The sequence below is a fragment of the Pseudorca crassidens genome, chromosome 3 (genome assembly GCF_039906515.1).
Source record: "Pseudorca crassidens isolate mPseCra1 chromosome 3, mPseCra1.hap1, whole genome shotgun sequence".
NCBI classification, from domain to species: Eukaryota; Metazoa; Chordata; class Mammalia; order Artiodactyla; family Delphinidae; genus Pseudorca; species Pseudorca crassidens.
In genome coordinates this window covers 40,798,581-40,825,907 of record NC_090298.1, presented here as the reverse complement: position 1 = coordinate 40,825,907, position 27,327 = coordinate 40,798,581, and the positions used below count along the sequence as shown (strand labels likewise).

At 38.9% G+C, this 27,327-nt stretch overlaps 2 protein-coding genes across 4 annotated transcripts in view; one reads left to right on the top strand and one right to left on the bottom strand.

Moving 5' to 3' along the window:
* The first annotated feature begins 1,091 nt into the window (after nt 1-1,091).
* MOCS2 (molybdenum cofactor synthesis 2) lies at nt 1,092-19,966 on the top strand. Of its 3 annotated transcripts, none has more exons than XM_067730660.1 (7): nt 1,092-1,213; nt 2,388-2,532; nt 5,465-5,592; nt 6,149-6,299; nt 7,170-7,293; nt 18,066-18,196; nt 18,601-19,966. In XM_067730660.1, the coding sequence occupies exons 2-7, from the start codon at nt 2,435-2,437 to the stop codon at nt 18,677-18,679; spliced, it is 711 nt and encodes a 236-aa protein (XP_067586761.1). In that variant the 5' UTR covers nt 1,092-1,213; nt 2,388-2,434; the 3' UTR covers nt 18,680-19,966. The 3 variants fall into 3 exon arrangements, with proteins under 3 accessions (XP_067586761.1, XP_067586762.1, XP_067586763.1); XM_067730661.1 differs by lacking the exon at nt 18,601-19,966 and adding an exon at nt 9,188-9,293 and having other exon boundaries at nt 18,066-18,400; XM_067730662.1 differs by lacking the exons at nt 18,066-18,196; nt 18,601-19,966 and adding an exon at nt 9,188-10,574.
* Nucleotides 19,967-21,025: 1,059 nt separating this feature from the next.
* Nucleotides 21,026-27,327, bottom strand: part of ITGA2 (integrin subunit alpha 2) — a 105,144-nt gene continuing 98,842 nt past the window's right edge. Inside the window, exons 28-30 of the mRNA XM_067730658.1 lie at nt 25,916-26,005; nt 23,103-23,219; nt 21,026-22,646 (exon numbers count right to left, since the gene is read on the bottom strand). Coding sequence (XP_067586759.1) covers nt 22,566-22,646; nt 23,103-23,219; nt 25,916-26,005 — 288 coding nt within the window. The 3' untranslated portion in view covers nt 21,026-22,565. The remainder of the gene's footprint in view (nt 22,647-23,102; nt 23,220-25,915; nt 26,006-27,327) is intronic.

Here is a 27,327-nt window from a genome sequence, read left to right as displayed (position 1 = left end):
GGTTGCGCCTGCGCGCTGCGTCGATCAGACGCCTCGGCTTCCGCGCCGGGATACCCGGCTAGGGTTCGCTGGCGGGATGGTGCCGCGGTGCCAGGTAAGAATGGGGAAGCCCTCTGGGCTTGTGTCTGTCCTCGCCTTTTCCCTCCACAGACCCGGTCCTGCTCGGCCAGACCCCGGCGACCGCCACCGCCGCGGTAGGCCCTCCCGACTTCGGAGGCTTTGCTCTGGTCTCCCCAGCGAAAGTCAAGTCCATAACGCGAACGCTTGTTCTGCAGGTGACGGCCTGGAAGACCAGCTGGTTTCTAAATCACCCTTGATATTTGCCCTTGCTTCTCAGATTGTTCGTTTCTAAGACAAGTTTTCAATATAGAAAGAAATGCCCTTAACTAAGCATTCTTTGATGAAATGTGCTCCATCTGTGCATTTGCGAACCTTGATTATTTGCAGACCTCTGATTATTTCGTAGAGAATGATTTGCTTTCATTCACAGGTGGGTTATTTTACTTGGTCGGATCGCTTAGATACCAGGCTGTCTGCATAGGTTTGTCCTAGGAAATAGAAGTTTATCCTGTTTTTCAGACTCATCTGCTTTTGTAAATATCAGGGTTTGTATGTTGCATAACTTAATCCTGGACAGCTGGGTTCAATGTAATGTAGACTGGAATCAAAGGTCATACGACAACCGTGAAGGACGTGTCTTTCATTTATTTGGTCATTTATTTGTGTAATTCATCTCTTGACTCAGACATTTGTTCACTGCTTAAGTATAAAAGGTGCTATAATTTTATGTCAGTTAAAGGCCAACCTCATGGTTTCTAAGAAGATATTGTTAGGATTTTAGTTGTGGCACACATAACATTTATAAAACTAAAAAGCATCTGGAAATTAGTCTGACTTGTACTTAAAACATAAAAATTTTTCAAAATTTGAGCTTGTAGGTATGCTGAAATTTTTATGGGCACTTTAAATTTTTTCTGATTTATAAAAAGTGTCTTTGATTAAAGTAATATATTTGAAAAACAAAACCCAGCGTGGACAGTCAGAAAAGGACTATGGGTTGTTATTGTTAAAAACATATCCTTTCTTTTCAGGTGGAAGTGTTGTATTTTGCAGAAAGTGCTGAAATAACAGGAGTTCGCTCAGAGACCATTTCTGTGCCACAAGAAATAAAAGCATTGCAGCTGTGGAATGAGATAGAAACGCGCCATCCTGGGTAGTTAAAAATTTGCAGAATGTATATGATTAACACTTTTTAATATTTAAAAATGTGTGAGTAAATGATAAAAGTAAAAAGTTAACTTAGATTTCCATGTTTAATGTCCAAAGGATCATTAGTTGTATTTTTTCCTGAAAACTTAAGTTCTAGTATTTAAAAATGCAAAATTCCTTAATAAAGGTTAAAGATATTTTACTTAAAATGCACAGTGAGCTGTGATACTCCCAAAGGGACATGATTATATTTGCTTTTATAATTTACAAAATACTGAAAATGTAGATTCTGCATTTTTGTAACATTAAATGAAACTGTTACGTATTCTGTTAAAAGTGTGTGCTTTAAACTTTGATGTCCTGCCCCTTCTTTAGAGAACTCAAAATAGAAATTTTTAAGATTGAAAGAAAAATGAAAGATAACAAACAGCTGCTGCTGAATTTGAGTTTTTACAATATTTGATTTTTTTTCTGGTTCTTGAAAATGTATCATTTTACTGCTGTTGTTCGTACCTCACTGAGCCTTTTTTGAAACAAAATATAAAAGTGGCCTGTTTGAACGTGTTCAAGGTATATTAGTAGTGTCACTTAAATTGTGTGAATGTTTAACTTGGAAGTCTTAGTGCTGTGTAAAAGACAGCCCACAATGTATGTTCATAAAGAAAATTATTCCTTCTTGATTTCATATCTTTTTAAGTTCTTAAAATGCCCTGATAATCAATGAAACGTAGTGGGGCCTCTTCCTACTTTCCCTTTAACGTTATACCTACTGAGAGGCACCTGGTGTTTTGGAACCTTTCAGGGTATACTTAGTATACTTGTATGCTTAGATGGAAAGCTCCTGGGGAGGGCATGTACTGATTAAGAAATTGTCCTTTTTTTTTTTTTTTGACCTGGTCTGAATGTTGTCTCCAGTCTAGTGTTTTTTTGTTTGTTTCTTTAATTCCCCAAGACACCCAACATCCAGTAAAGAGTTGTTAGCAGTTTACTGCATTCTTTGTGGTGAATAAGTATGTTCTTCAGTGGATATATCCTTTCTCTGCAAAATATGAGTTTAATTAGTGATTTTGCAGATGATGCTTCATAAAGTAATATTTATGTAATTTTGATTGCAGCTAGCTGAGGAGATTTGGAGTCTAACAGCATTGATACATCTAATTATACTTTTTTCCCTTCAGATTGGCTGACGTCAGAAATCAGGTGATATTTGCTGTTCGTCAAGAATATGTCGAGCTTGGAGATCAACTCCTCATCCTTCAATCAGGAGACGAAATTGCCATTATCCCCCCCATTAGTGGAGGATAGTGCTTTTGAGTCACCTGGGTATGTGAGATAGGTTTTTCTTAGCCAGTCTCGTGGAGAAGGATCATACAGATAATAACTTATATATGGTTTCCTTTAACTGTATACTCTTTGTCAGGCTGTCTGTACCAACTCTTGGTAAAGCAGCAACTCTTTATTGGTGCAGATGGACTTATAAATACCTATCATCTCTGCATCAGTTGTGTTGTAAGCAGTTTAATGTCATCTTGATTTGTTCATTCTATTGATTTAACATGGTTTATTGAGATTTTGTGTCAGGCACAGCGCTAGACACTGGAGTTTTAATACTCCTATTTTGCAGGAGGGAGAAGTTAAGAAACTTGTCTAAGATCACATAGCTAATAAGTGGCAGAGCCAACATTTGAGCTCAGATTATTATTGGACTCTCTGTGTAGTTTTCCACAAATATGCTTGTTAATACTGGATAATAGCTCTCCTGGGCACAGAGAAATGTAGAAAAATTGCATAGCTGGAAAGTAAAAAGATCACTCTTCCTGAAAAACGCTTACCATTTTCCAGGTATAAAAAACAGCTTTATTATTGCTAGTGGCTCTAGGACCCATGTCATCTTTCCATCTTTCCAAATAAAGTAAGCCATGCCTGAGTAGGATAATGTGTAAGAACATTTCTGTTTTTTTAAATTTAACCCATTATTATTTTTATTTATTTTTTTAACATCTTTATTGGAGTATAATTGCTTTACAATGGTGTGTTAGTTTCTGCTTTATAACAAAGTGAATCAGCTCTACGTATACATATATTCCCATATCCCCTCCCTCTTGCGTCTCCCTCCCACCCTCCTTACCCCACCCCACTAGGTGGTCACAAAGCACCGAGCTGATCTCCCTGTGCTATGTGGCTGCTTCCCACTAACTATCTATTTTACATTTGGTAGTGTATATATGTCCGTGCCACTCTCTCACTTTGTCCCAGCTTACCCTTCCCCCTCCCCCTGTCCTCAAGTCCATTGTGTATGTCTGCGTCTTTTTCCTGTCCTGCCCTTAGGTTCTTCAGAACCTTTTTTTTTTTTTTTTTAGATTCCATATATATGTTTTAGCATATGGTATTTGTTTTTCTCTTTCTGACTGACTTCCCTCTGTATGATAGACTCTAGGTCCATCCACCTCACTCCAAATAACTCAGTTTCGTTTTTTTTTTTCTATGGCTGAGTAATATTCCATTGTATATATGTACCATATCTTCTTTATCCATTCATCCAATGATGGACACTTAGGTTGCTTCCATGTCCTGGCTATTGTAAATAGAGCTGCAATGAACATTGTCGTGCATGACTCTTTTTGAATTATGGTTTTCTCAGGGTATATGCCCAGTAGTGGGATTGCTGGGTTGTATCGTAGTTCTGTTTTTAGTTTTTTAAGGCTCCTTCACACTGAGGAACATTTCTTAGTATGGTCTGGAGAGGCAGACAGAATGAGGCTTAATTTGTCAACTGAGAAATAAATAATGTAGAAATTAATAATCATCCCTAATTGAAAACTCTTATAAGTTAGGAATGAAAGAAAACTTCCTTAATTTGATAATGTTTTTCTCCAAAATCAAGTAAATATCATATTGGATGACAAAACTTTGGTTTTATTAAAGAAAAGAACAAGCCAAGGATGCTTATTTATTTTTTTCACCCATTTCTTCCCCACTCTTCTGGAGGGTAGTGCCTCAGAAGTGAAGAATAAATATTGTAAAGCCAACTGCCTGGCATTGATAGAGATTGGATTTTCTTAGTCCTATTATTTGGAAATAATAGAATTCTCCATTAGATATGTATCTCAGTTTTATTTGGAAACTGTGGTCACCATATCACCACCATGATATAGAAAAATACTATTGTTTTTGATTTTGTAATTTATTCAGAAAACAATGGGCTGCCATAGGTGTGTGTTTGTGTGTGATGGTTAGAGCTGTTCTTTGGGAAGACTAGGAAGATACTCAGCAACATTGTGTATGATTTGAGTGTGTTTGACAGGGTTTGTAACATGCAGTTTTAGAATCTATGTTATTGTAGAATCGAGTTGTGGGAACTCAGTGTGGTCTGAAGTTCATAGACGATGCTTGGGTTACCTATATCGTATTGCAAGATGAATTGGAAGAAGCTCAGGTGACATGTACAGGAGGTTGAAGCATCTTGGAATCCAGTAGCATCTGAATGGTTTTTTTTCAGTAGCATGGTCCTCTTATCTTAAACACACCTTCCCCAGCCCCCATGCTCTGTCTTAGAACGCTGTTTGTTTCCATAAGTTATCCCTATTTGTAATTCCTATTTATTGCTTTGTTCCTCCTCTAGCATAAGTGCCTGAGCACGGAGCCAGGTCTTTTGTTCCCTGGTCTGTATCCAGTGTGTGGGCTTAGTCTCTGACCCTTAGTGAGTACGAAATAAACGCTTGATGAATGAAATGAGAAGTGCATGGCAAAGGACTTCTACAGCATCTGGTGAATAGGTGTGCAGTCAATTCCTTTATTTCCTCAGTTACTTAACTGAGGTTGTGCCTGATTATGAAATGAACCCAGTTCCTGTGGAGTCATCATTCTGCTTGCCCTCCTTTTTTGGGTAAAGAAAAAGGCAGTTCTGAGTGTGGTGCTTGGTAATCCAGTGGTTAGAGGTGATGTGTGTGTGGATGCAGGAGATAAGACTAGCAATTCCAGAGTTTGGAATGTGTTGGCAAATGAAATAGATTTCATTTTAAGTGATCATGTTAATGGTAAGTTCCTTTTTATATCATGCTTGATTCGTTAGGGATATTTGTAAAATTACTGAGTTTTGCTCGAACTTTACACTTGCTTATTTTTATCATTCAGATCAAATCATGCCTCCTAACGCATCTAATGTAGAAAAAATATATAAATTGAAACATAGCCTATAAGTTGGGTGTTTTTACTCCAGTACCAATGTTAAGGTTTGGTAATATTTTATTTCCAGGAAAGATATAAATGAAGTTGAAGAGAAATCAAAAGATATAATAAAATTCACATCTGAGCAACTTTCAGTAGATGAAGTCTCACAGCTGGTGATTTCTCCATTCTGTGGTGCAATATCCCTATTTGTAGGTGAGTTGTAATTTTCATAGCATCTATTGACTATACAGGACAGTAGAAATTAGCAGGTGTTTCTCATGTTCAGTGTTAATAGTAAGAGGATTTTAAGATACGGAGCAGTTAGCCAAGATTACCCATGGTGGTGAGTAGAAATTTTTTTAGTTCTTGTTTTGTGTTAGTAATCTTCAAATTAACATATGTTAAAGGCAAAAAAGAAAAAAAAAGTAGACTAAAAGTCATTATTAGCAGAGAGAATTCTGGTAATCCTGGGAACATAATATTTTCCTTTTAAGGGTCAAATTCTAATTGTTACAGAGGGCATATATACTGGTTTGTCATTTGAATGTTTTCAGTAAACCTGGCTAATCAGTGTCATTTTATTTCCTCATCTTTGTGATGATTATCTTGATTTTCTAATCAAGTTTTTGTGTTTAGAAAATTTCAAAGTAATTTTTATACAAATTGGTATGCTACTTGTCTATTCAAAAATAATCCTTTTTTATTCTATTAGTGTGCTTTTTCTACTGTAGGAAGAAAGCTTATTTTGTAATTTTGTTTTTAATTTTAGGAACTACAAGGAATAACTTCGAAGGGAAAAAAGTCGTTAGCTTAGAGTATGAAGCATATCTACCAATGGCAGAAAATGAAGTCAGAAAACTTTGTAGTGACATTAGACAGAAATGGCCAGTCAAACACATAGCAGTGTTCCATCGGCTTGGGTATGATTTCCTTTATCAGTTTAAAAGTTTAAGTGTAGTCGTTTTCCGCCTTTGTACTAATTCTGTTTCTGGAATCCTTCATTGGCATCCTGTGTTACCCTGAGAGGGAGGTTTGTTTATCATTCTGGCAGACAGTGCCTTTAAGGCTGCTTGTTACATTGTAACATTTGGAGAATGGCTGATGCTGTAACAAAGTCCAAATGTGCAAGATTCTTTGGCCCTGTGCCCAACAGCCTGTGCTGATGTGTGTTCAAGGCCATGAGACCTTTTCAGAACTGTTTTGTAGTCTGTACCCTGTTTATATGACAGTCTGAGATTGTTTTGATGTAAAAGCCTTTTAAGGTCATTAGATTAGTTTGCTGTTTTGTATCACTAAGAAGAGTGGAGTTCCAGGCTTTGAAAAGAACCCAGCAATGGGACTAAATCTATCATCTATTAGTTATTGGTAACTATAATTTTATTAATGTTATCAATTCTGTTATTTACTATTCATTGCTATTTAATATTTTAAATTCTACCTTATATTCATCATGCGATTAGTTTGTATTTCTAGGCATTACCTGGCACTGTGCCTTGTTTGTTTGATGAGATATTTGTTGAATCAGTGAGGTACTTTTCATCTTGTTGCCCATTCGATAAATTTAGTGGATACATGCTTACAGATTAGTCACAAGCTTGGTACTTCCTGCTAAATGCAACTGGGATGAATTACTGTTTTCTAACTAAATGGGATGTTCAGGTAAAACAGAACTGGATATTTAGTTCTAGGAATGCTTCACTGGAATTTTTATTTTTTTTCACATGTCTAGTAGATTTCTTAACATGTAGCTTCAGAGGAGATGATGAATTTTTTCCTTCATTTTGTTAAAGCTTAGTTCCAGTGTCAGAAGCAAGCATTATCATTGCTGTGTCCTCAGCCCATAGGACTGCATCCCTCGAAGCTGTGAGCTATGCCATTGATACTTTAAAAGCCAAGGTGCCCATATGGAAAAAGGTAAGTTAGGAAAATATCTAATTTTGTCTTTGGACATGATTTTTCTCAGGAATTTTTAAAGAACAAGGAAGAAGAGTACATACAGAGTATGTACTTCCCTGACTTTATAGAATCTTGTTTTCTTTTTCTAGGAAATAGGATGTTTATGTAATAATCTCCTTTCCAGGGTTTATTAAGCATGAAAAATATGTGCCCCAAAGAATGCATGGCCTGGAGAAGACCTCAACAAGTGGTAACAGTTAGAATTCCTAGTCTAGAACGTTCCAGTGGTTCATATATGAAGTATTATCCCTTATATTAGAATTCCCTTGAGTTAGAGGGTCTTTCCTTTGGAGAGCAGGAATAATGCATGGCTATGTAGTCACTGGCTAAAATAGAGACTTCTCAAGGCAAAAGAGCCTTCTCCTAGAACTCCTTCATTTTAGGAAAAGAAAAGTGGGATATATTCCCTCCTTGGAGAAAATGCATAGTAAGTGGACTTAAAAAACCTAAGTAGGAAATTCTAGCTTGTTTTCCATCCATACATCAAACCCATCAATAAAAGCAAACAAGTCCCTGCTTAAATAGAGCATTCTGAAGATAGGAAAAGGCCCAGCTCCCTGATTTCTCCCTTGGTGTAGTAACCTCAACAGTGGGATCACTCTGTATTCTCAGAAATGTGTAATTACACTTAAGAGCCTCAAATTGCCCACAACATTGTGGCTGATAGCAAAGCTGAGGAATGGATTCACTGCCCAGTATAGCAGAAGGCCAGAGTGAAGGACCAGTGGTGAGATGAGCAAATTGGACTCTGAACCAGCACCTGTGAAATTTAGTGACCATATTTTCTGGATAAAAACTGAAACCCATTGTTATAAGGGGATACTTAGGGATTAGAGGATAGGATATGTGAAAGGAATCTGTCTTAGTGAAGCTCAGATATCTGGTTGCTTTGCTGTGAACAAGGCTGCCACAATTTTGATAGACCATGAGACCCTGGAGAGAGCAAGGTAGGAACAGTATTCCAGAATGAATTGTGAGCCTGGCTGGAAGAGATTCTTTGCCTTGGAGCAAAGAATGGACAGCCAGCTGACAAAGTAGATGAGACGGTAGGCCCCCCAAATAAGGGAGTGGGTAGGAGTTGGGGGTATACTCATTGTGGTGCTTCAAGAACTGGCTGGGCTTTCTATTTACTTCTCTGTGTGTAGAGGGTGGGAGGGTGTACAGGTGTTCAGAGGATAATTGAATTTGGATTTCTACCCCTGCAGAAATAGAACCTGACTAGAGAGTGAGAAGAGAAAGTGATATATTCTTATTCCCCTTCTGTCCAAAAATTATCTGAATTCTAGTCTGGTTCTGGTTTCAGCCTGTGCTTTGAGATCATCTGTGATACAGGCAAGGGATGGGCAGGTGGGTAGGGCACGCACTTACAGGGTGTTTGCCAACAGCCCGCAGCTCAGACCTGTTTAGGAACCTTTGGGGTGGTCTGTTAATTTCAAAGCTAATGGAAATACCCCTTTGGCCTTTGGAAACGCATATTTAGAAATGTGGAAGTAGTAGGTGTGTCTGGAAAGAAAAAAGTGTTGAAAGACCTTCCATCTTCCGTACATAACCTTGCCCAGGCTGTCTCCTGTCATGATCCCAAGTGGAATTAATTGTTTATTCCTTTCTGTGTTTGCCCCTTGTCTTGTTAAGGCTTCTTATCTGTCGTTTCTCCTACTTGACTGAGTCCTTGAGTGTAGGGAGCACGTTTATTCCTTTGTTTGCTCGTAATGCCTTATGCAAATGGCCATTGGATTGTTAAAAGAGGAGCAGATATAAATAGTTGTGATGTTCATTTGCCTGATTTATTCAGATATATTTGCATTTATTAAAATGCTCTCCTTTAAATTGTTATTATCGTTCTGCTTTTTAGGAAATGTATGAAGAATCATCATCATCTTGGAAAAGAAACAAAGAATGCTTTTGGGCAACCGATGATTAAACCACTTAGGTTTTTAGAGTCTTAGAATTTGAACTTGGTAAATTCTTTGATCATGTTTTGATTTTTCTTCTCCAGAAGATAGTTTACTGAACATAAACTCTTATGTTACACCAGTGGAACAAGAGAGAAAAAAATAAATAAATGAGTGTTCAGGATGAGGGCTTATTCAGGAACTAGAGATAGAGGAAAGAAAGGCTTTAGGGAAAAAATGGAAGAATAATTTAAATTTAAGGAAAGATGCCTGTGGTAGACATATTATTCTATGACTAAGCTCTAACTGTAACTTGACTCACATTGAGGTGTGGCCCCTCCTCAGTGACTGTCTCAGAGGCTGCCCCCAACCCCCTACGCCCAGTGATATCATTGGTGTCAGGGATGCGTTTTGGGAATGTAGGCAGAACTGGAAGGTGTAAAAAGTCCTTATCGGTTACTCTTGGTATGATATATTTTTAGAATTTATATATTTTTAAAATAAGCTAAATAAACATGATTTTAAAAGTTTAAAAGCAATATCCTGTTTTTAAAAATTCAGTGATAATACCTAAGATTCATCATATGAAGCTTTCTAGTATTTCAGAATCAATAATCTTACCATAATACTTATATTTTATTAGTTATTAGTATTGTATCAATATATAAATTAGCATAAAATTGTAAAACAAGGCAGACTAGCAGCAAGGGTGCTTTGTGTTATAATGTTAGTTATAAAATTGTACCCACAACCAATTAAAAGGGGAAATTATATGATTATTTGGTAAAGTATTTTCAGATAGTTTTTTTTAGCTTAAGCAACATTATCATTAATAAAGTTATGTTTTCTGCAAAATCTTTATACTAAATAATGGTCCAGTTTTTGCTTGGTCGACCTATATACTATCTTGGTAGATCTTAGTGTATAAGTTCCATATAGTTCTTTTTTTTTAATTGAAGTATTGTTGACTTATAATATTTTGTTAGTTTTATGTGTACAGCATAGTGATTTGGGGGTTTTTGCATAATATATTCCATTATAGGTTATGACAAGATTTTGGTATAATTCCCTATGCTGTACAGTAAATCCTTGTTTCTTATCTGTTTTATGTATAGTAGTTCGTATCTGTTAATCCCATACTCGTAATCTATCCTTCCCCTTCATCCTCTCCCCTTTGGTAAACATAAGTTTGTTTTCTATGTCTGTGAGTGTTTCTGTTTTGTATATAGATTCATTTGTGTTATTTTTTTAGATTCCATATATAAGTGATATATAGCATTTGTCTTTCTCTGTCTGACTTATTTCACTAAGCATAAGATTCCATAAATCCATCCATGTTGCTGCAAATGGTGATTTTGTTTTTTGTGTGTGGTGAGTAATATTCCATTGTATGTGTATGTGTGTATATGTCACATCTTCTTAAGCCAGTCATCTGTTGGGTTGCTTCCCTGTCTTGGCTATTATGTAATAAATAGTGCTGCTGTGAACATTGTGGTGCATGTATCTTTTCGAATTAGAGTTTTCATGTTTTCTGGATATATACCCAGGAGTGGAATTGCTCAATCATGTGGTACTTCTATTTTTAGTTTTTTAAGGAACCTCCATACTGTTTTCCATAGTGGCTGCACCAGTTTACATTACCACCAACAGTGTTCAAGCGTTCCTCTTTCTCCACATCCTCTCCAGTATTTATTACTTGTAGACTGTTCGATGATAGCCATTCTGACTGTGATAACTCAGTGAGGTGATACCTCATTGTGGTTTTGATTTGCATTTCTTTAATAATTAATGGTGTTTCATGTGCTTGTTAGTCATCTGTATGTCTTCTTTCGAAAAGTGTCTATTTGGGTCTTCTGCCCAATTTTTGATTGGGTCATTTGTTTTTTCGATATTATATGAGCTGTTTATAAATATACTTTTGATATTAACACCTTGTCAGTTGCATCATTGCAAATATTTTCTCTCATTACGTAGGTTTTCATTTTGTTGATGGTTTCCTTTGTTGTGCAAGAGCTTTTAACTTTCATTAGGTCCCATTTGTTTATTTTTATTTCTTTTGCCTTGGGAGACCTAAGAAAATAATTGCTGAGATTTATGTCAAAAAATATTTTGCCTATGTTTTCTTTTAGGAGTTTTATGGTGTCATGTCGTATATTTAGGTCTTTAAACCATTTTGAGTTTATTTTTGTATATGGTGTGAGGGAATATTCTAATTTCATTGTTTTACATATAGCTGTCCAGCTTTTGCAACACCACTTGTTGAAGAGATTGTCTTTTCTCTATTGTACATTCTTGTCTCCTTTGTTGTGGATTAACTGACCATAGGTGTGTGGGTTTCTTTCTGCGCTCTCTATTTTGTTCCATTGATCTATTTGTGTGTATTTGTGCCAGTACCATGCTGTTTTGAGTACTGTAGCTTTGTAGTATAGTCCGAAGTCTGGAAGGGTTATACCTCCAGCTTTGTTCTTTTTTCTCAGGATTGGTTTAGCAGTTCTGGGTCTTTTGTGGTTCCTTATAAATTTTAGGGTTTTTTGTTCTAATTCTGTGAAAAATGTCATGGGTATTTTGATAGGGATCGCACTAAATCTGTAGATTGCTTTGAATGATTTTTTTTTTTTTTTTTGTATTTCTGTGGTATCAGTTGTTACTTCTCCTCTTTCATTTATTATTTTGTTTGTTTGAGTCCTCTCTCATTTCTTCCTGGTGAGCCTGCCTAGAGGTTTGTCACTTTTGTTTATCTTTTAAAAAAAACCAGCTCTTGGTTTTATTGATCTTTTCTATTGTTTTTGATCTCTATTTTATTTATTCCCTCTCTGATCTTTATTATTTCCTTCCTTATGTTGACTTTGAGCTTTGTTTGTTTTTCTTCTAATTCTTTTAGGTGATAAGTATTTATTTGAGATTTTCCTTGTTTCTTGAGGAAGGCTTGTATCACTATGAACTTCCCTCTTAGAACTGCTTTTACTGTATCCCATAAATCTTGTAAGGTTGTTTTCATTGTTGTTTGTCTTCAGGTATTTTCTTACTTCTTCTCTGATTTCGTCATTGACTCACTGTTTTTTTTAAAAACATGTTGTTTAGTCTCCATATCTTTGTGTTTTTCTCGTTTTTCTTTCTGTAGCTCATTTCTAGTTTTATACCATTATGTTCATAAAAGATGCTTGATATAATTTCTACGGCCTTAAATTTTTCAAGGCTGTTTTGTGTCCTAGTATGTGGTCCAGCCAAGAGAACATTCCATGCATGCTTAAAAAGAATGTGTTTTCTGCTTTTTTTTTTTGGATGTAGTGTCCTATACATATCAGTTAAGTCCAGCAGGTCGTTTGTGTCATTTAGGACCTCTGTTGCCTTATTGATTTTCTGTCTGGATGATCAGTCCTTTGATGTCAGTGGGCTGTTAAAGTCTCCTACTGTTACTGTGTTCCTGTCAATTGCTCCCTTTATGTCTGTTAGTATTTGCTTTATATAGTTAGGTGCTCCTGTATTGGGTGTGTATATGTTAACAAGTGTAATATCCTTTTCTTGTATTGATCCCTTTATTATTATATAATACCCTCCTTTGTCTTTTCTTATGGCCTTTGTTTGATTTTTTAAAAAATTTATTTATTTTATTTATTTTTGGGTGCGTTGGATCTTTGTTGCTGTGGGCGGGCTTTCTCTTGTTGCAGCGAGCAGGCTTCTCATTGCAGTGGCTTCTCTTGTTGCAGAGCACAGGTTGTGATTTTGATCACAAAATGTGGAGGAGGGGAGTAAGAACTATATAAGCAGTAAAAGAATAAGCATAAAGACGTAAAATAGTAGTTATAATCGCTTTTACATTTTCTGTTTGTTTTTTAATCTATGTACTGATTTATTTAAGTGATCTTCAATCCTTACTTTATATTTGCCTTTCCTATTGGTATTTTCCCTTTCCTATAGATTCTTTTTTTCCATTTAGAGAAGACCCTTCAGTATTTTTTGTAGTGTAGGTTTAGTATTGCTGAATTTTTTTAGTTTTTGCTTGTCTGAGAAATTCTCTGTTTCTCCTTCTATTCTAAGTGATAGTCTTGTCGGATAGAGTATCACAGGTTGCAGGTTTTACCCTTTCAGGAATTTGTATATGTCATGCCACTCCCTTCTGGTCTGCAAAGTTTCTGCAGAGAAATCAGCTTATGATGTTGGGGGGGGGGGTTCCCTCGTAACTGACTCTGTTTTTCTCTCATTACCTTTAGAATCCTCTCTTTATCTTTAACTTTTGCCATTTTAACTATGACATGTCTTGGTGTGGGTCTCTTTGGGTTCATCTTGTTTGGGAACCTCCATGCTTCTGGTACCTGGATATCTGTTTCCTTCTTCAGGTTTGGGAATTTTTCAGCCATAATTTCTTTAAGTACATTTTTGGTCCCCTTCTCTCTTTTTTCTCCTTCTGGAACCCCTGTTATGTGTAGGTTGGCCTGTTCTATATTATCCCATAGATCTCATATGGTGCTTTCATGTTTTTAAATTTTTCATTCTGTCTGCTATTCTGATTGGGTGATTTCCATTATTCCATCTTCCAGATCACTTATTCGTTCTCCTGTGTCATTTAGTTGTCTATTCATTGCTTCTGGATTGTTTTTCATCTACGAAATTGAATTATCTATTTTTGATTGGTTCATCTTTAGGGTTTCTAGTTCCTTCTTAATGTGTTCTGTGTTTATAGCAATAATCTGTCTTAATTCAGTTAGTATTTTTATTACCAACTTTTTAGACTCAGGGTCTGGTAGACTGATGAACTCTGTTTCATTATTTATTCTTTCAGGGAATTCCTCTCTTTTAATTGGTGCTACTTCCCCTGCCTTTTCATTTTACTTAACTTTCTCTGTCTCTATGAACTTAGGAGAAAGTTATCTATTTTGGTCTTGAAGGGGTGTTTTTATGTGGGAGCACCCCTGTGTAGACTGTGTGTGTCCAAAGTCTTGGGTGTAGGGGCTGGTTTTGATATGGACGCCAGCCACGTCTTCCCTCAGAGTGTGCTGGCCACTATCACGTTGATAGGGGGTGTGGTTGGTGTCGGAGGATCTAAAGCCTGTGCAGGGTGTGAGGCAGGACTTCCTCTCTGCCCTGTGGCCATCACCACACTGATAAGGGTGGAGTCTGACCCCCAGTTGCTGGAATAGAAGCTCTGAGGGTCAGGCTCAATCAGGCTCCCTTCCCCTTGAGTGTGTGCTCTGCCCCAGAGGAGGGGAGTGCTGAAGCAAGTGAGAGGACCGAGGTGGTGTCTGTGTAGGTGTCTGTGGCTCTGCTCACACACAGCCCAAGGTTCCGTCTCTTCCCCCATTGTGTTTGTCCCAGATCTAGTGCAGGGCTGTGGCTTGGAGTGGGTGGGGCCGGAGCGTTTGCTAAGCTGGGGCTGGAGGTTGGGGCGTGTGGCTGCAGGAATTGAGGTGGCTGTTCTGCCACCAGAGGTCTGGGCTGCCTCAGTGGCAGTCTTCCCAGGACCTGTCTGCCCCAGATCCAGTGCCAGGTTGTGGAGTGGGTGGGGCCAGGGTGCTTGCTCGGGCGGGAGACTGACTGCAGCGTGCTCCAGTGGCACTGCCTGTGCATGTGCTTACAGTGGCCGTTGCTGCCCCACCTGGATCACCCCTGGACCCCCGGACTGTCTCTGCATAGCAAGAATGAATCTTTTCCCAGGGTCCGGCTGGCTGAGCTCTTGTGCCAAGATGTGATGTGGAGTGAGCAGGGCCCAGGGTGTTCACCCTGCTTGGACTGGGGAGTGCAGCGAGGGGGCAGCCACCGGTGCAAGGCCCTCTCCACCCTGATTGTTGGCAAGCCAGCACGCGTGCACTCCTCAAGAACAGAGTTTAGGCTTCTCCAGCCCTTCTGTCTGCCCCAGCAGTTTTCCCAGCAACCAACCAGGCAGGACCCCGGGACTGGGATGCCCAGTCTGTGGCTCAGCCTGCTCGCACCCCAGGAGGAGGGTTCACCTGTGCGGACCTTATCTTCCTTTCAGATCCCTTCCACGGGCGGAGGCCCCAACTTTATGCTTCTTTTCCATCCTACCCAGTTATGTGGAAATCTTTCTTGCCATTTCAGTTGTATAGGAGTTCTTTTGCCAAGTTTCCAGTTGGTTTTCTGTGTGAATTGTTCCACATGTAGATGTATTTTGATATGTTTGTCAGGGGAGGTGAGCTCCATGTCCTCCTACTTTGGCATCTTGATCTGACCTCCATATAGTTTTTAAAGTAATAATATATTGGCATAATTTTGGGCAGTTGACATCATCATAAAATTTTCATTATGCATTTTGGGAACAAAGACTTATACTTTCACACCCAAAGATTTTTTTTTCAGTAACATCACTAGTTACATCTAGTGAAGCATTTTTTACCTAAGGAATTCATTTATTCAACAAATACTGAATGCCTGTTCTGTGCCAGGCACCCACCAGTGGTCTTTGTCTGCCAATTTTAGATACCATGGGGAAGATCCTGCATCCTGTCTTTGGCTGGGACCTATGGAACAGCCTTATGGACACTAGGAATCTCCTGCTTATTTGGTGTTTATTCCTTCACCTATTCAGACATTGGACCAGAAGAATCGTGGGAAGGCTGACAAATCCTCCACCAACTATTCCTTTACTGAGATGGGGTTGTCTGCCTGGTCTCAACCTTACCCTTTCTGAATCCATTGCCTGCCTCCCTCCCACCAAACTTTGTCCTGCTCCTGTTTGAGAACAGGGGCTGGTGGTTGGACGACAGTCAGTTACATTCTGTGTGAAAGCACAGTATCATGAGATTACTGGGCCACCAGATACTCCCGGGATTTTGTACCCATGTTGTTCATATGTTGTTTATTATGCCATATATGTCTGTATGAGGTATATGTGGATTTCAGGATTTTTCTACTCAAATATTTAGAGGATCTTTATTGATGGTAATTAAATATTTAAAGAACATAAAGTATTCTCTATGCATGTTTTATTAAAGAATCATGTCTTAATTTTGAGTAGGTTTTGTTCTAAGTCAGGAACACAGACTATTATGCTTTTAAGTCTCCAGTACAGAGGTTAAGGAGTTAATCTGGGGCATGCTAAAACTGGGATGGAACATCTCTGACAGTTTTTAGCGCATTGCACTGGATTTAAATAGGGTCTTTGATCCCCAGTTTCTTAGGTGTGGCAGTGTTAATTGGTGGTGAGGTAATAAGGGGCTAGCATCACTTTGACACAGCCTTTTTATACCTGTAACTTAGTTGCTTCACTAATTAGAATAGTAACCTAAAAAAATCGGCCTTTAAGTGGATTGTAATGTTTAAAGTCACTTTGGAACTGTGGCTTTGTATGACAGCCTATGTAAATTCACCCAAGAAGTAGGAAACTCAGATTACTTGTGTTTCAAGTTTTTTAACAGGTAGCAAAATTTAAAGAATTTTATCTTTGAATGAAAGTAATAGCAGATGGTCAACAAATGAAGTGTTTTGGGATTTTGTGGATATTTTTGTCCTTTAGATATGATGTTGAGCCACTGTATTCTCAGCATGTTTTGAGAAATAGTGATTAAGGAGCCAGAAGTTTGAATCTTGATCTTAGATCCCTGAATGAACCTACTGGAGAATTAGAAAACAATTCCTGGATATCTTTTGAATCCACTCATTTCTTTTTTCCGCTGCTACATTTGTCATCCAAGCCACCACTCCATTTCTCTTGGACTGTTGCTGTGGCCTGGTGGCAGTCCCCCTTCCTTCTCCCACTTAGGTCACTTCATCATCCTACTTGAACCTTCTGATAGGTAATCACATCCTAGAACTTCAGTGTTCTCACCATGACCTACAGCCTACATGATCGGGCTCCTGCCTGCCCCTCTCACCTCCTCTCTTGCACCAGGCTCCCTGCTTTGCTATGGTGCCTTGTGGCAGGCTTATTCTCCCTAAGAGTCCTTGCCAGTCTCTTTGTCTAGAATGCCCTTCCTCCAGGAATTCCTGTAGTCTGCTTCCTCACTTTATTTCCTCACTTCCTCCCTAATTAAGTGTCACCTCCTCAGAGAGCCTTCTCTGACTACCCTATTTAAAACGGGATTCCTGTTCCCTTCCCTTGCTCTACTTTATATCTTGCAGTGGCACTTAACCACTACCTCATGTACTCCATCTGTTCGTTTATCTCCATCACTAGACTGTCAGCTTCCTGAGGCCAGGGATTTTTTGTCTCCGTCACCACAGTGTCTAACCATGACATGCACTCAAGAGTGCTCAGAAGTTCTGCCCGTGTTAAGTATTGTGTGTGTAGTTGTAGTGCTTACAGATGTGTAAAAGTATCTGGCTAGATGAATGAGTGGATAGGTGCAGCTTTTTCTTCTGCACTCTCTTCCTCACTCCCATCCTGCAATGTCTCTCCTACATAGTTCCTGAGCACCTAGCTGTAGTAAAGGCCTCTCTTAAGGCAGTAATGATTTGTGTGGTGTAGTTAGGTAGCTCACCCAGCAGAGGGCAGTAGAGCTAGGGCTATAGTAAGAACAACTTGAGTTAGCTTTTTACCTTCATTTTGCACAGAATCAAGAAGTTCAGTTTAGTCAGTAGCCTTTTTCTTTTAGTTAGGTTGGAGTGGTCCTAAGATGAAAATCAGTCCCTCCTTTTGAATAAGATTATTTCCAATCTTTAATTGGTATCTTAATTTAAAATATTAAAGGATTATGATAGGATGAGGAATTTTTTTTAAATGTTCTGTGTAGTTTTTAAAAGATGATATAGAATGAATAAAAGGAATTACTTTTTAAAAATACATAAATATAAAACTTCCGATTTGGGACAGAATGGTAGATTTGATACAGGTCTTTAACCTACTCTGTGACAATCCAAAGAAAAATGAATGTTCTTTTTCTTCAGAGTTGTATTTTAATGTACGAAGCATACCAGATACGCTTACTGGTGGTGGTTCTGCAATCAGCTGCCCTTATGATGTGCTTCACCAGAACTGAGATGGGCCAAACTGAGGAAGGCACGTGGGAGTTCACCTGGTAGGAATTGGAGGTGTTTGTGCATAGGTGTGAAAGGCGACACGTACCCAGCAACCTTTGCACTGATGTGCCAGCTATAGAATGAGGGCCAGTCTACGAGCCTGATATGTATCTTGTTTTATAATTTCAGCACGTTCATCTCAGCATATTTAATCCTTCAGATATAAACCCTCTAGCTCACTATTAAAATTTTTTTAAAAACTATGCAGGTGACTACTCATATAGGCTGCAGCGGTTTGACCGATTTTTTTTTTCTATACCAAGCACATATTTATATCTAGAGGTAAGTTGTGCTTTAGAGTAGTGTTTCTCAAACTTTAACATAATATGAATCATCTGGTGATCTTAAACTTCCAATTGGAATTCAGTTCTGTGTGGCAGCTGAGATCTGCATTTTGTAACAGCCTCCAGGTGATGCAGCGCTGCCTGCCCATCGACCACATTGTGAGGAGCAAGCCTTTACACCTAGTCTCTAAGCTATGAAGGCGGTTTAAGGTTCCTGCAAAAGCATCCTTGTGGCCACTGCTACTGGCGGAAGAGGTTAGATACATCTTCACTCTTCTACTGAGTCTTGAATGTGTTCTGAAGCACAGTGAGTGCATAAGATAAATACAGTGAAATACGTTAAGTCGTAAAATTCAAATTCCAAAGTAAATAGCTTTATTTTCAAAATGATTTTAATTGTATTCAGTAATGTGGTATTTAAAGAGGGGTTTACAATTAAATAATAACTTTTCTGTTTGATTCTTATACTTTAATAGGAGAAAAGCTCTTAACTAGTTTGTTGATTACTGCTCCAATTTGATCTTTTGCTTCTCAAAAATCAAACGAATTGTGAAACTTCATATACAAACATGCATATTCATTTTTATATTTTTGGTGGAGAGAAAAAAGACAAAACCCAGTTTATCAAAAAAGCAAATATACTTAACAAAGATTTATACATTATGTGTGAAGGAAACTATCCTAGACAATTTGTCTTTAAAAAAATAATACAATTTAACATAGTTGTGCAATATATACATTTACATTTTGACTTTATCTGCCAAAATAAATCAGGTACGAATGAAACCATTTTTTAATATTTACATAATGGCTACATTTTCATTCTTTAAGGTTCAAAGAAATAGTTAATATTTTTGTTTCAAACTTTACCCCCATGTATACCTTTTACCTCTAGAGGTCTAGTCTTTCGAATTGATTGAAATGAGTATGCGTTAATGAGGGCATAGTTCTAAGAGCTGTGTCTATAATTATTTACTGTGTGCAAATTGTATTCATGATGGACCAGGGAGCTCAGTTTGAGGAATCCTGTTTAATGCTTTCTGCTTAATGATGTCTTAATTTATGGGACTGTCATATTACATTATAGCTGTATATCAGAATAGATTATAAAATTATACCTTCTATAATAACTTGTAGTATAATCACTTGTGTGATTATGATAAAATGGTTTTAGTTTTTTCACATTTAATAACTTTTACTATTTTATAAAAATAGCACAGCCAGCTAGGAATCTGTCCAGTTCTCATTTTGCTGCTAAAATGGACAATGCACAAATTCAAATCTCAATGCAATTTTTTCACAGGCTGTTTCTACTTTAGTATTTTGTAAGGCTTGTGTGGCAGCCATGCATGAAGCAACTCAATTCTTATCACATTCTATACATATTGTCTATACACCATTTATGAAATGGAAACTTTGAAAGATGACATCTTTTAAGCCCCATATTCTACTTACTTTTAAAATAAAAGTATGGCTGAATAGGAATACAGAGCTTTTTTTCTCAATTTTTTAATTTCTTGGATGAATACTCAACCTTTGCTTAAAAGTGCTTGAGAAATACTCCTCACTAGAGCCTCTGCCTCAAATCTGTGATCTGGTAACAGAAGTTGTATATTTAGGCCACTTGCTTAGTGCAGTGGTTCTCAGTCGGGGTGCTTTTGCCTTCCAGGAGGCGTTAGCCAATGTCTGGGGACACTTTTTGATCACCACGATGAGGGGGAGAGGGAGCGTCTGGTATTCGTAGGTAGAGGCCATAGCCAGAGGCCAGGGATGTTGCTGAACGTCCCACAATGCACAGGTCAGGCCCCCCGCAAGAAAGAATTACCTGGCTCCAAATGTCAGTAGTGCCCAGGCTGAGAAACCCTGCCCCAGTGTGATCAATGGTGCAGAGACAAATGGCTAATTTTTTAGTTTATAGTAATCCAACTCCTTCGTGGAAACAGTGCTGTCAAGGCGGCTCATCCAAGGCAAGGCTTGCCAGAGCTCGCAAGCTCCCTGTGAGTATGTGACCTCAGATTAGGGTTTATCATCTAAGGAAGGGGAGGCAGAGTAAAATAAAAGGATGACTTCCAATGTTCTCAGTATATTACATTAAAAAACTAGTAAATATATACAGCAGTTACCCAGTTTATTAAATAGTCTTTATCAACTTAATGACCAGTTTCCCCTCCACTCTTTTTTTAAAACAATTTTTCTTGGAATGAAACAGTGTTTGAATCAAGCTGTTAAAAGAATTGGGCTCTAGCACATGTAACTAGAGAATACCATGCTGTTTTTGCTGTAAACCCCTGATGTTTTATTTCTAATTGTGTTTTTTTCCCCCCTTTGTCAGATGCAAAATAAATTCTGTAATTGTGCAGACAGCCCTGCACTGCCATCACAGGCACCCATGGGCAAAATACCTGTTTTCCTCCAAATTCTTTTCAGTGTCAGATTCTTGGAGGATTGTCTATTTGTGTTATAAGAAACCCAGATAGTAGGTTTTTAAAGTTAAAAGCGTCGCTACTGAGCTCCGCCCCAGTCTCCCCATTTTATAACAAGGACACTGAAGTTTACAGAGGCTAAGTGACTTGTCTGAAGCTTTAGGTATGTACTTTTTGACATAACTGCCCTTTTTCTCCCAGTCCCTCCTAGAGGATAGGTGGGCTCAGAAGTAGAGAAAAGGTGCAGAAGGAGAAATGGGTGGTGGTCCTCACAGTGGCCCATTTACATCATAGGACCGGGATGCTTGTAAAATACAGGTCACCAGGCTTCATCCCGATCTGATGACTAAATAAGACTCTGAGGAATTGGGGCGTGAGACTCGACCAGGTGAGCAAACTCCCAGGTCCTTCTGGAAGTGTAAGTTCTCCAGAAACAGACAAGCACAGCAGGTGCACATGCTGATTTGGTGGTTTCTAATGTCTCCTTGTAACTTCTTGCAAATTCCTGAGATGTTTATACTTTGCCTTGTTTACCCTGCCTGAAATCTCAACAATTAGAAATTCACTTGGGCTTTTCTTGCATATTTAGCAATAAATGAAAATAGCTCCCTGAAGTTAAGGGGATTATACAGTAATTCACGCAAGTGTGGAAGTGAAACAGATGACTTCCTTCTCACACCTGGAGAAGAGCAGCTGCCCTGGGAGTGGGAGATTTGGACAAGGAGGGTGGAAAACTCCGGACTCCTGGAGAGGAAGGTGGGCAGCAGCAGGCATCGAGAATATGGGGGCATCAGGAGGTGGGAGGGGTTCATTGTGGAAGGAGGAAGGATTCCAAAGAAATTACTCATCTTTCAAAAATTCACAAGGTCCCCCCGCAGCCCGTCAGGGTCAGCCAGTTAGTTATGCATCCTAAAGGAGAAAAATTTCCTCCTTCTTCCAGGCGGGGCCTCCAGCAGACAAGATTCTACCATAAATGATGTTACAGAGTTTAAACCAAGGTTTGTGCTTTGGCCTCTAAGTCCTTTAGGCCCCTAACCCTCCCCCAGTGAAATGGAGATTTCCTCTGCAGGAGGCCCCTACCAGTCATCAAGCATGTTTTGATAAGTACATCATCTCAAGAAAGGGACTCTAAGGAAGCAGCTGTGGGCTGACAACAGCAAATTTTACCTAGTGTATCAACAAAATTATCACTGAAAATATCCTCTGTGGCAACTTTGGATAAGCAGCATTAAGTTGAAGACCTGTGGGGGTTTTTTTGCCCATCAGCATCAATATATCCAAGCTAATTATATACCTATACCGAGTACTTCCACTTCTGTTGTTTAAAAACAATCATTTTAAATGACTGGGCTTTTCCCCAAAAAATATTCTGAGAAAGGTTATATTTTTCTTTAAGAGTTCTCCTGTTAGGAAGCATTTCATGTAAACTCTGGACCAGCCAACGTAAAGATCACTTTCCCCCCAACATAAAATAGTCTTTTACCCTTTATACTCCTGCCCTCCCAAATCCCTCACAGTTTCTTTCCAAACTGACCTGCAGTTCTAGTTTACCTATTACATTATTAAGTTACACTGGGATTTTTAAGAAACCCATTCATGCGAATAGTAAACCCTGGCTGTGATGCTGCCCCTTCCCACTGCAGTGGGAACTGCTGGGTGATTCAGCTGTTGAGTTCTGTGGTCTCATCAATTTCATCTGGATTTTTGGTCATTTTTTCATATTTTCTTTTGAAGAATCCAAGCTGTAAGATGATGATGTAAAAACATTACCACTTCTGGCTTATTTTGAATGGACCCAGACTCTCCCCTCCTTGCACCTCTGGGAATCGTGGGGAGCTGGATAGGTCAGTGTGCAGAGTATTGACCTGGCATCAGCCCTTCAGTGAGGAGATTAATACCCAGAGTTGAAATGAATTGCATAAAGTTAAATTTTTCAGGGTCTGCTTACTTGCAGGTGAACAAAACATTCAGTGTCTGGATGAAAGAAGGTTGGAGAAAAGGGACCAAGACCAAGGAGATAAAATCCTTACTGATTGTTTTCAAGAACATGAGTGAGAATTTGCAAATAAACTTGCATTTCCTTTTTTCTTATGATAGACGAGGAGGTACCATATAAAACAGGTTTGCTCTGTGATAAGGAAATTCAAGACAGAGGTCTTCAGGACCCCTGTATCTTTTAAATATGAAACATTTCTTACCTTCCATAAAACTGCAACCAGAGCTAATAACAAAAGGATTCCAGCAATTGCACTTCCTACTATAACTCCGGTTGGTACTTCAGCTTTCTCGTGGGGTTTCATTATGGTAATGGGAATCTGTAAGTGTATATACAAAACAATTGCGTTAATTTTAGCACTGAAAAAAAGTGAGATGGTCAAATCCTCTAATTTTATAAGTGACGGTCTGGAAAGGGGATGTGACTTCCTCACGATCACATTCCTCAGTTAAATATTGTACAGTACAATCTCGAGAGAAAACGCTCCTGCAAATACAGGCAAGGCATGCAAGTCTTCCCATTTCCTTCCTTTAACTGCACTGCATCAGTATTTAGTGGATATGTCATCTCTGACAGTCTCAGATGCTTTAATCACTTATGAAACTTGGAACTTTAGTTTCTGGCATCCAGCCTCATCATCAAGTGAAAGCATTTGGAACCCAGTCTTGGGGAGGCGAGTCAAAAAATTAGCAACACAAATCCCTTGTGATTAAACAGTAACAACAACAACTACTTTGAATTGGGCTCCTAAAATGTTGATTTACTTGATATGGATTGTTAACAAGTAGAAGTAATGTCTCAGGGCTCAAGGTGACCTTTTCAGTGATAAATTGCCCTTGAGGTTACACATGATTCTTAACGTCCACTTCCTGGCAGTCTTTGTGGCTTTGTAATAGCACGGCTGCCGTAAGAGTTCTAACAATAAAACTGTATATTCTTTTTTTGTTGTTTTAATTGGGGAAAGAATCACAACCATTTTTAAAGAGTTAATTTTGGAGCCAAACAAGGGGAGAAAACCTAATTTATTTACTTGATTTAACACTGAATTACAGTGGCAGATAAGCTGCTTTTCACCACAGAATTTATGAGTTGGGCTAAACTTGAGTCTGGCCTTTTGGTGACTATATTTCTTCTCATTTGGATTTTTAAGAGCTAAACTAAGGCTTTATAAATTTAGGAATAAAATAACTAGACTCATGTAGTTCACTGCTTAGTGGCAGTCATATCCTTACTTCTCTCTATTCTAGAACTTCCTAATCCAGGCTCCATGGATCTTTAGGGAACTATGAGTACATGATTTTTGTATCGGCTTTTTAAGTGGGCTTGGAATTCAAATAAATTTAAGAATCACTTGTCTACCTATAGGGATAGGTCAATTTATTATTTGGATTCCAAAATATAATTTTAAAATTTATTTAATTTATTTGGATTCAAAAAATATTTTTATAGACACAAGTAATAGTTGGCCTCGGGCTTCCCTGGTGGTGCAGTGGTTGAGAGTCCGCCTGCCGATGCAGGGGACACGGGTTTGTGCCCCAGTCCAGGAAGATCCCACATGCCGCGGAGCGGCTGGGCCCGTGAGTCATGGCCGCTGAGCCTGCGCGTCCGGAGCCTGTGCTCCGCAACGGGAGAGGCCACAACAGTGAGAGGCCCACATAGCGCAAAAAAAAAAAAAAAAAAAAATAGTTGGCCTCTATTACTTATCAATATTGCTCAGAGAAAACCATGAAAAGAAAAATCTCCCAAAAGGTTCACTGAAATTGTTAACTTGAATTTTTAATTAATGCATTTATTTAATACTGCTTTCTAAAAAAACCCAGATTTCAGCAGAGGTCCAGGTATTGTCTGAACACTACATTTTTCTGAAATGAACTTTTAAAATATCTATAGTACTTCCCCCCTCCCGAGGCTTAGTTCATAGCACTCTGAATTTGAAGGCCATGTTTCCTTTGGCTCCGTTTCTGATTTTCCGCACCCCAGCCTCTGAAGAGAAGGTGCGGGCCTTCGCTGATAGTCCTAAACCAGAAGCAGAGCAGCATCCTCTGTGTGGCATCATTTTTGCTGGGGCAATAGCGGGACAGCAGGGCTGTGAGCTCCACTCTCAGGCATCGAGAGAGGTCCAGAGTTCACAAGGCCATTGGCTTTTTAGCCAAGTCCATAGACTGCAGCAGTGGACTAGTGGCCTGGGGCCAGCTGCCAAGCTGTCCTCGGGGCGGAGCCTTGAACTGGCTTCCAATTCCTAACAAAAGCGTTGGGAGGAAGATGCCCAGGGCTCTGCCAGCAGATTAGCTGAGCATGGAAATCCTGCTATATCTAAATATGGCATATTCTAACCAGAGTTCCAGTGCAAAGGAAGGTTGTCCCGTGCCAGCTCTTGGAACAGTGAGCCTTTGTTTTCTGTGAACGTACATTTCTTTGCCAAACGCTTTTTTTTTTAAAATCAAGAGAAGCATTTATAGTTTTCTAGACTGAAGATCTAATGAATGAATGGATGTTTCACAGTGTCAGTGTCTAGTTTTAAGGAGTACTGCTAAAAACAAGAAAAAGCCCTCTAATAAATGCCTTATTTATTAAGCACACTTAAGCACTTTCAAAAATGCTCTAAAATACTATGTATGATTCAAAGGAGCATAACTTAGATTTCATGGCCGAGGATGTAAACTGCTTTGTATAAGCATGAGCAGAAAGGAGGAGCCATGGTGCTGGTTGACGCCTGGAGCAGGGAGGAGGGAGCCACAGCAAGATGGGGCCCCTTGTGCCTCCTGTCAGATCATCACTTCTGATCCAGCTTTGCCAGCGTGGGCACGAGGGGGAGGGCAAGTACACCAGGGGCCTTTTTTGAGTAGCAAACAAACACCCTTATCAAAAGCTCAGCATGATAAACATTAGCCTTTCAGAGTTTCAGTAAGATACTTCTATATACATGTAGATGCGAACGTGACCGTTGTAAATGGTCAGAAATGGAATGCCCGTCAGAGACTCCAGCGCCCACAGGTAGGGATGTGATGCACTCACCGTGACGGTGTTTTCTTCGATCGCATATATCTGAGGGTTATAGGTGTCGATTTCTGCTGCTGCCGTCAGCTGTACTGTCTGAAAAGTCGACTGGAACATAAGAAGAATAAAGAGTATATTTTATCCTAGCAGAAGTTAATGTATAAAACTTGGCATGTTCCTTATTTATGTTCTTGTGGAAAGTGACAAGAGCAAATGCCAACTCTGAAGACTCAAGCATCTGCGTGTGCTTAAATCGCCGATATGCTGGGACCCATGTGGGAACTTAAACCGTGCGGGTGACTGGGCCCTGCCGTAGCAAATTAAACGAAGTCTCTTCTTTTCCAATTTGGATTCATTTCCTTTTCTTCTCTGATTGCTGTGGCTAAAACTTCCAAAACTACATTGAATAAGAGTGGTGAGAGTGGGCAACCTTGTCTTGTTCCTGATCTTAGTGGAAATGGTTTCAGTTTTTCACCACTGAGGATGATGTTGGCTGTGGGTTTGTCATATATGGCCTTTATTATGTTGAGGAAAGTTCCCTCTGTGTCTACTTTCTGCAGGGTTTTTATCATAAGTAGGTGTTGAATTTTGTCAAAAGCTTTCTGGCCTAACCCTAAATGTAAGGCCAGAAACTATCAAACTCTTAGAGGAAAACATAGGCAGAACAATCTATGACATAAATCACAGCAAGATCCTTTTTGACCCACCTCCTAGAGAAATGGAAATAAAAACCAAAATAAACAAATGGGACCTAATGAAACTTAAAAGCTTTTGCACAGCAAAGGAAACCATAAACAGAACCAAAAGACAACCCTAGAATGGGAGAGAAAATATTTGCAAATGAAGCAACCGACAAAGGATTAATCTCCAAAATTTACAAGCAGCTCATGCAGCTCAATAACAAAAAAACAAACAACCCAATCCAAAAATGGCCAGAAGACCTAAATAGACATTTCTCCAAAGAAGATATACAGATTGCCAACAGACACATGAAAGGATGCTCAACATCACTAACGTTAGAGAAATGCAAATCAAAACTACAATGAGATATCATCTCACACCAGTCAGAATGGCCATCATCAAAAAATCTAGAAACAATAAATGCTGGAGAGGGTGTGGAGAAAAGGGAACACTCTTGCACTGCTGGTGGGAATGTCAATTGGTACAGCCACTATGGAGAACAGTATGGAGGTTCCTTAAAAAACTACAAATAGAACTACCATATGACCCAGCAATCCCACTACTGGGCATATACCCTGAGAAAACCATAATTCAAAAAGAGTCATGTACCAAAATGTTCATTGCAGCTCTATTTACAATAGCTAGGAGATGGAAGCAACCTAAGTGTCCATCATCGGATGAATGGATAAAGAAGATGTGGCACATATATACAATGGAATATTACTCAGTCATAAAAAGGAATGAAATTG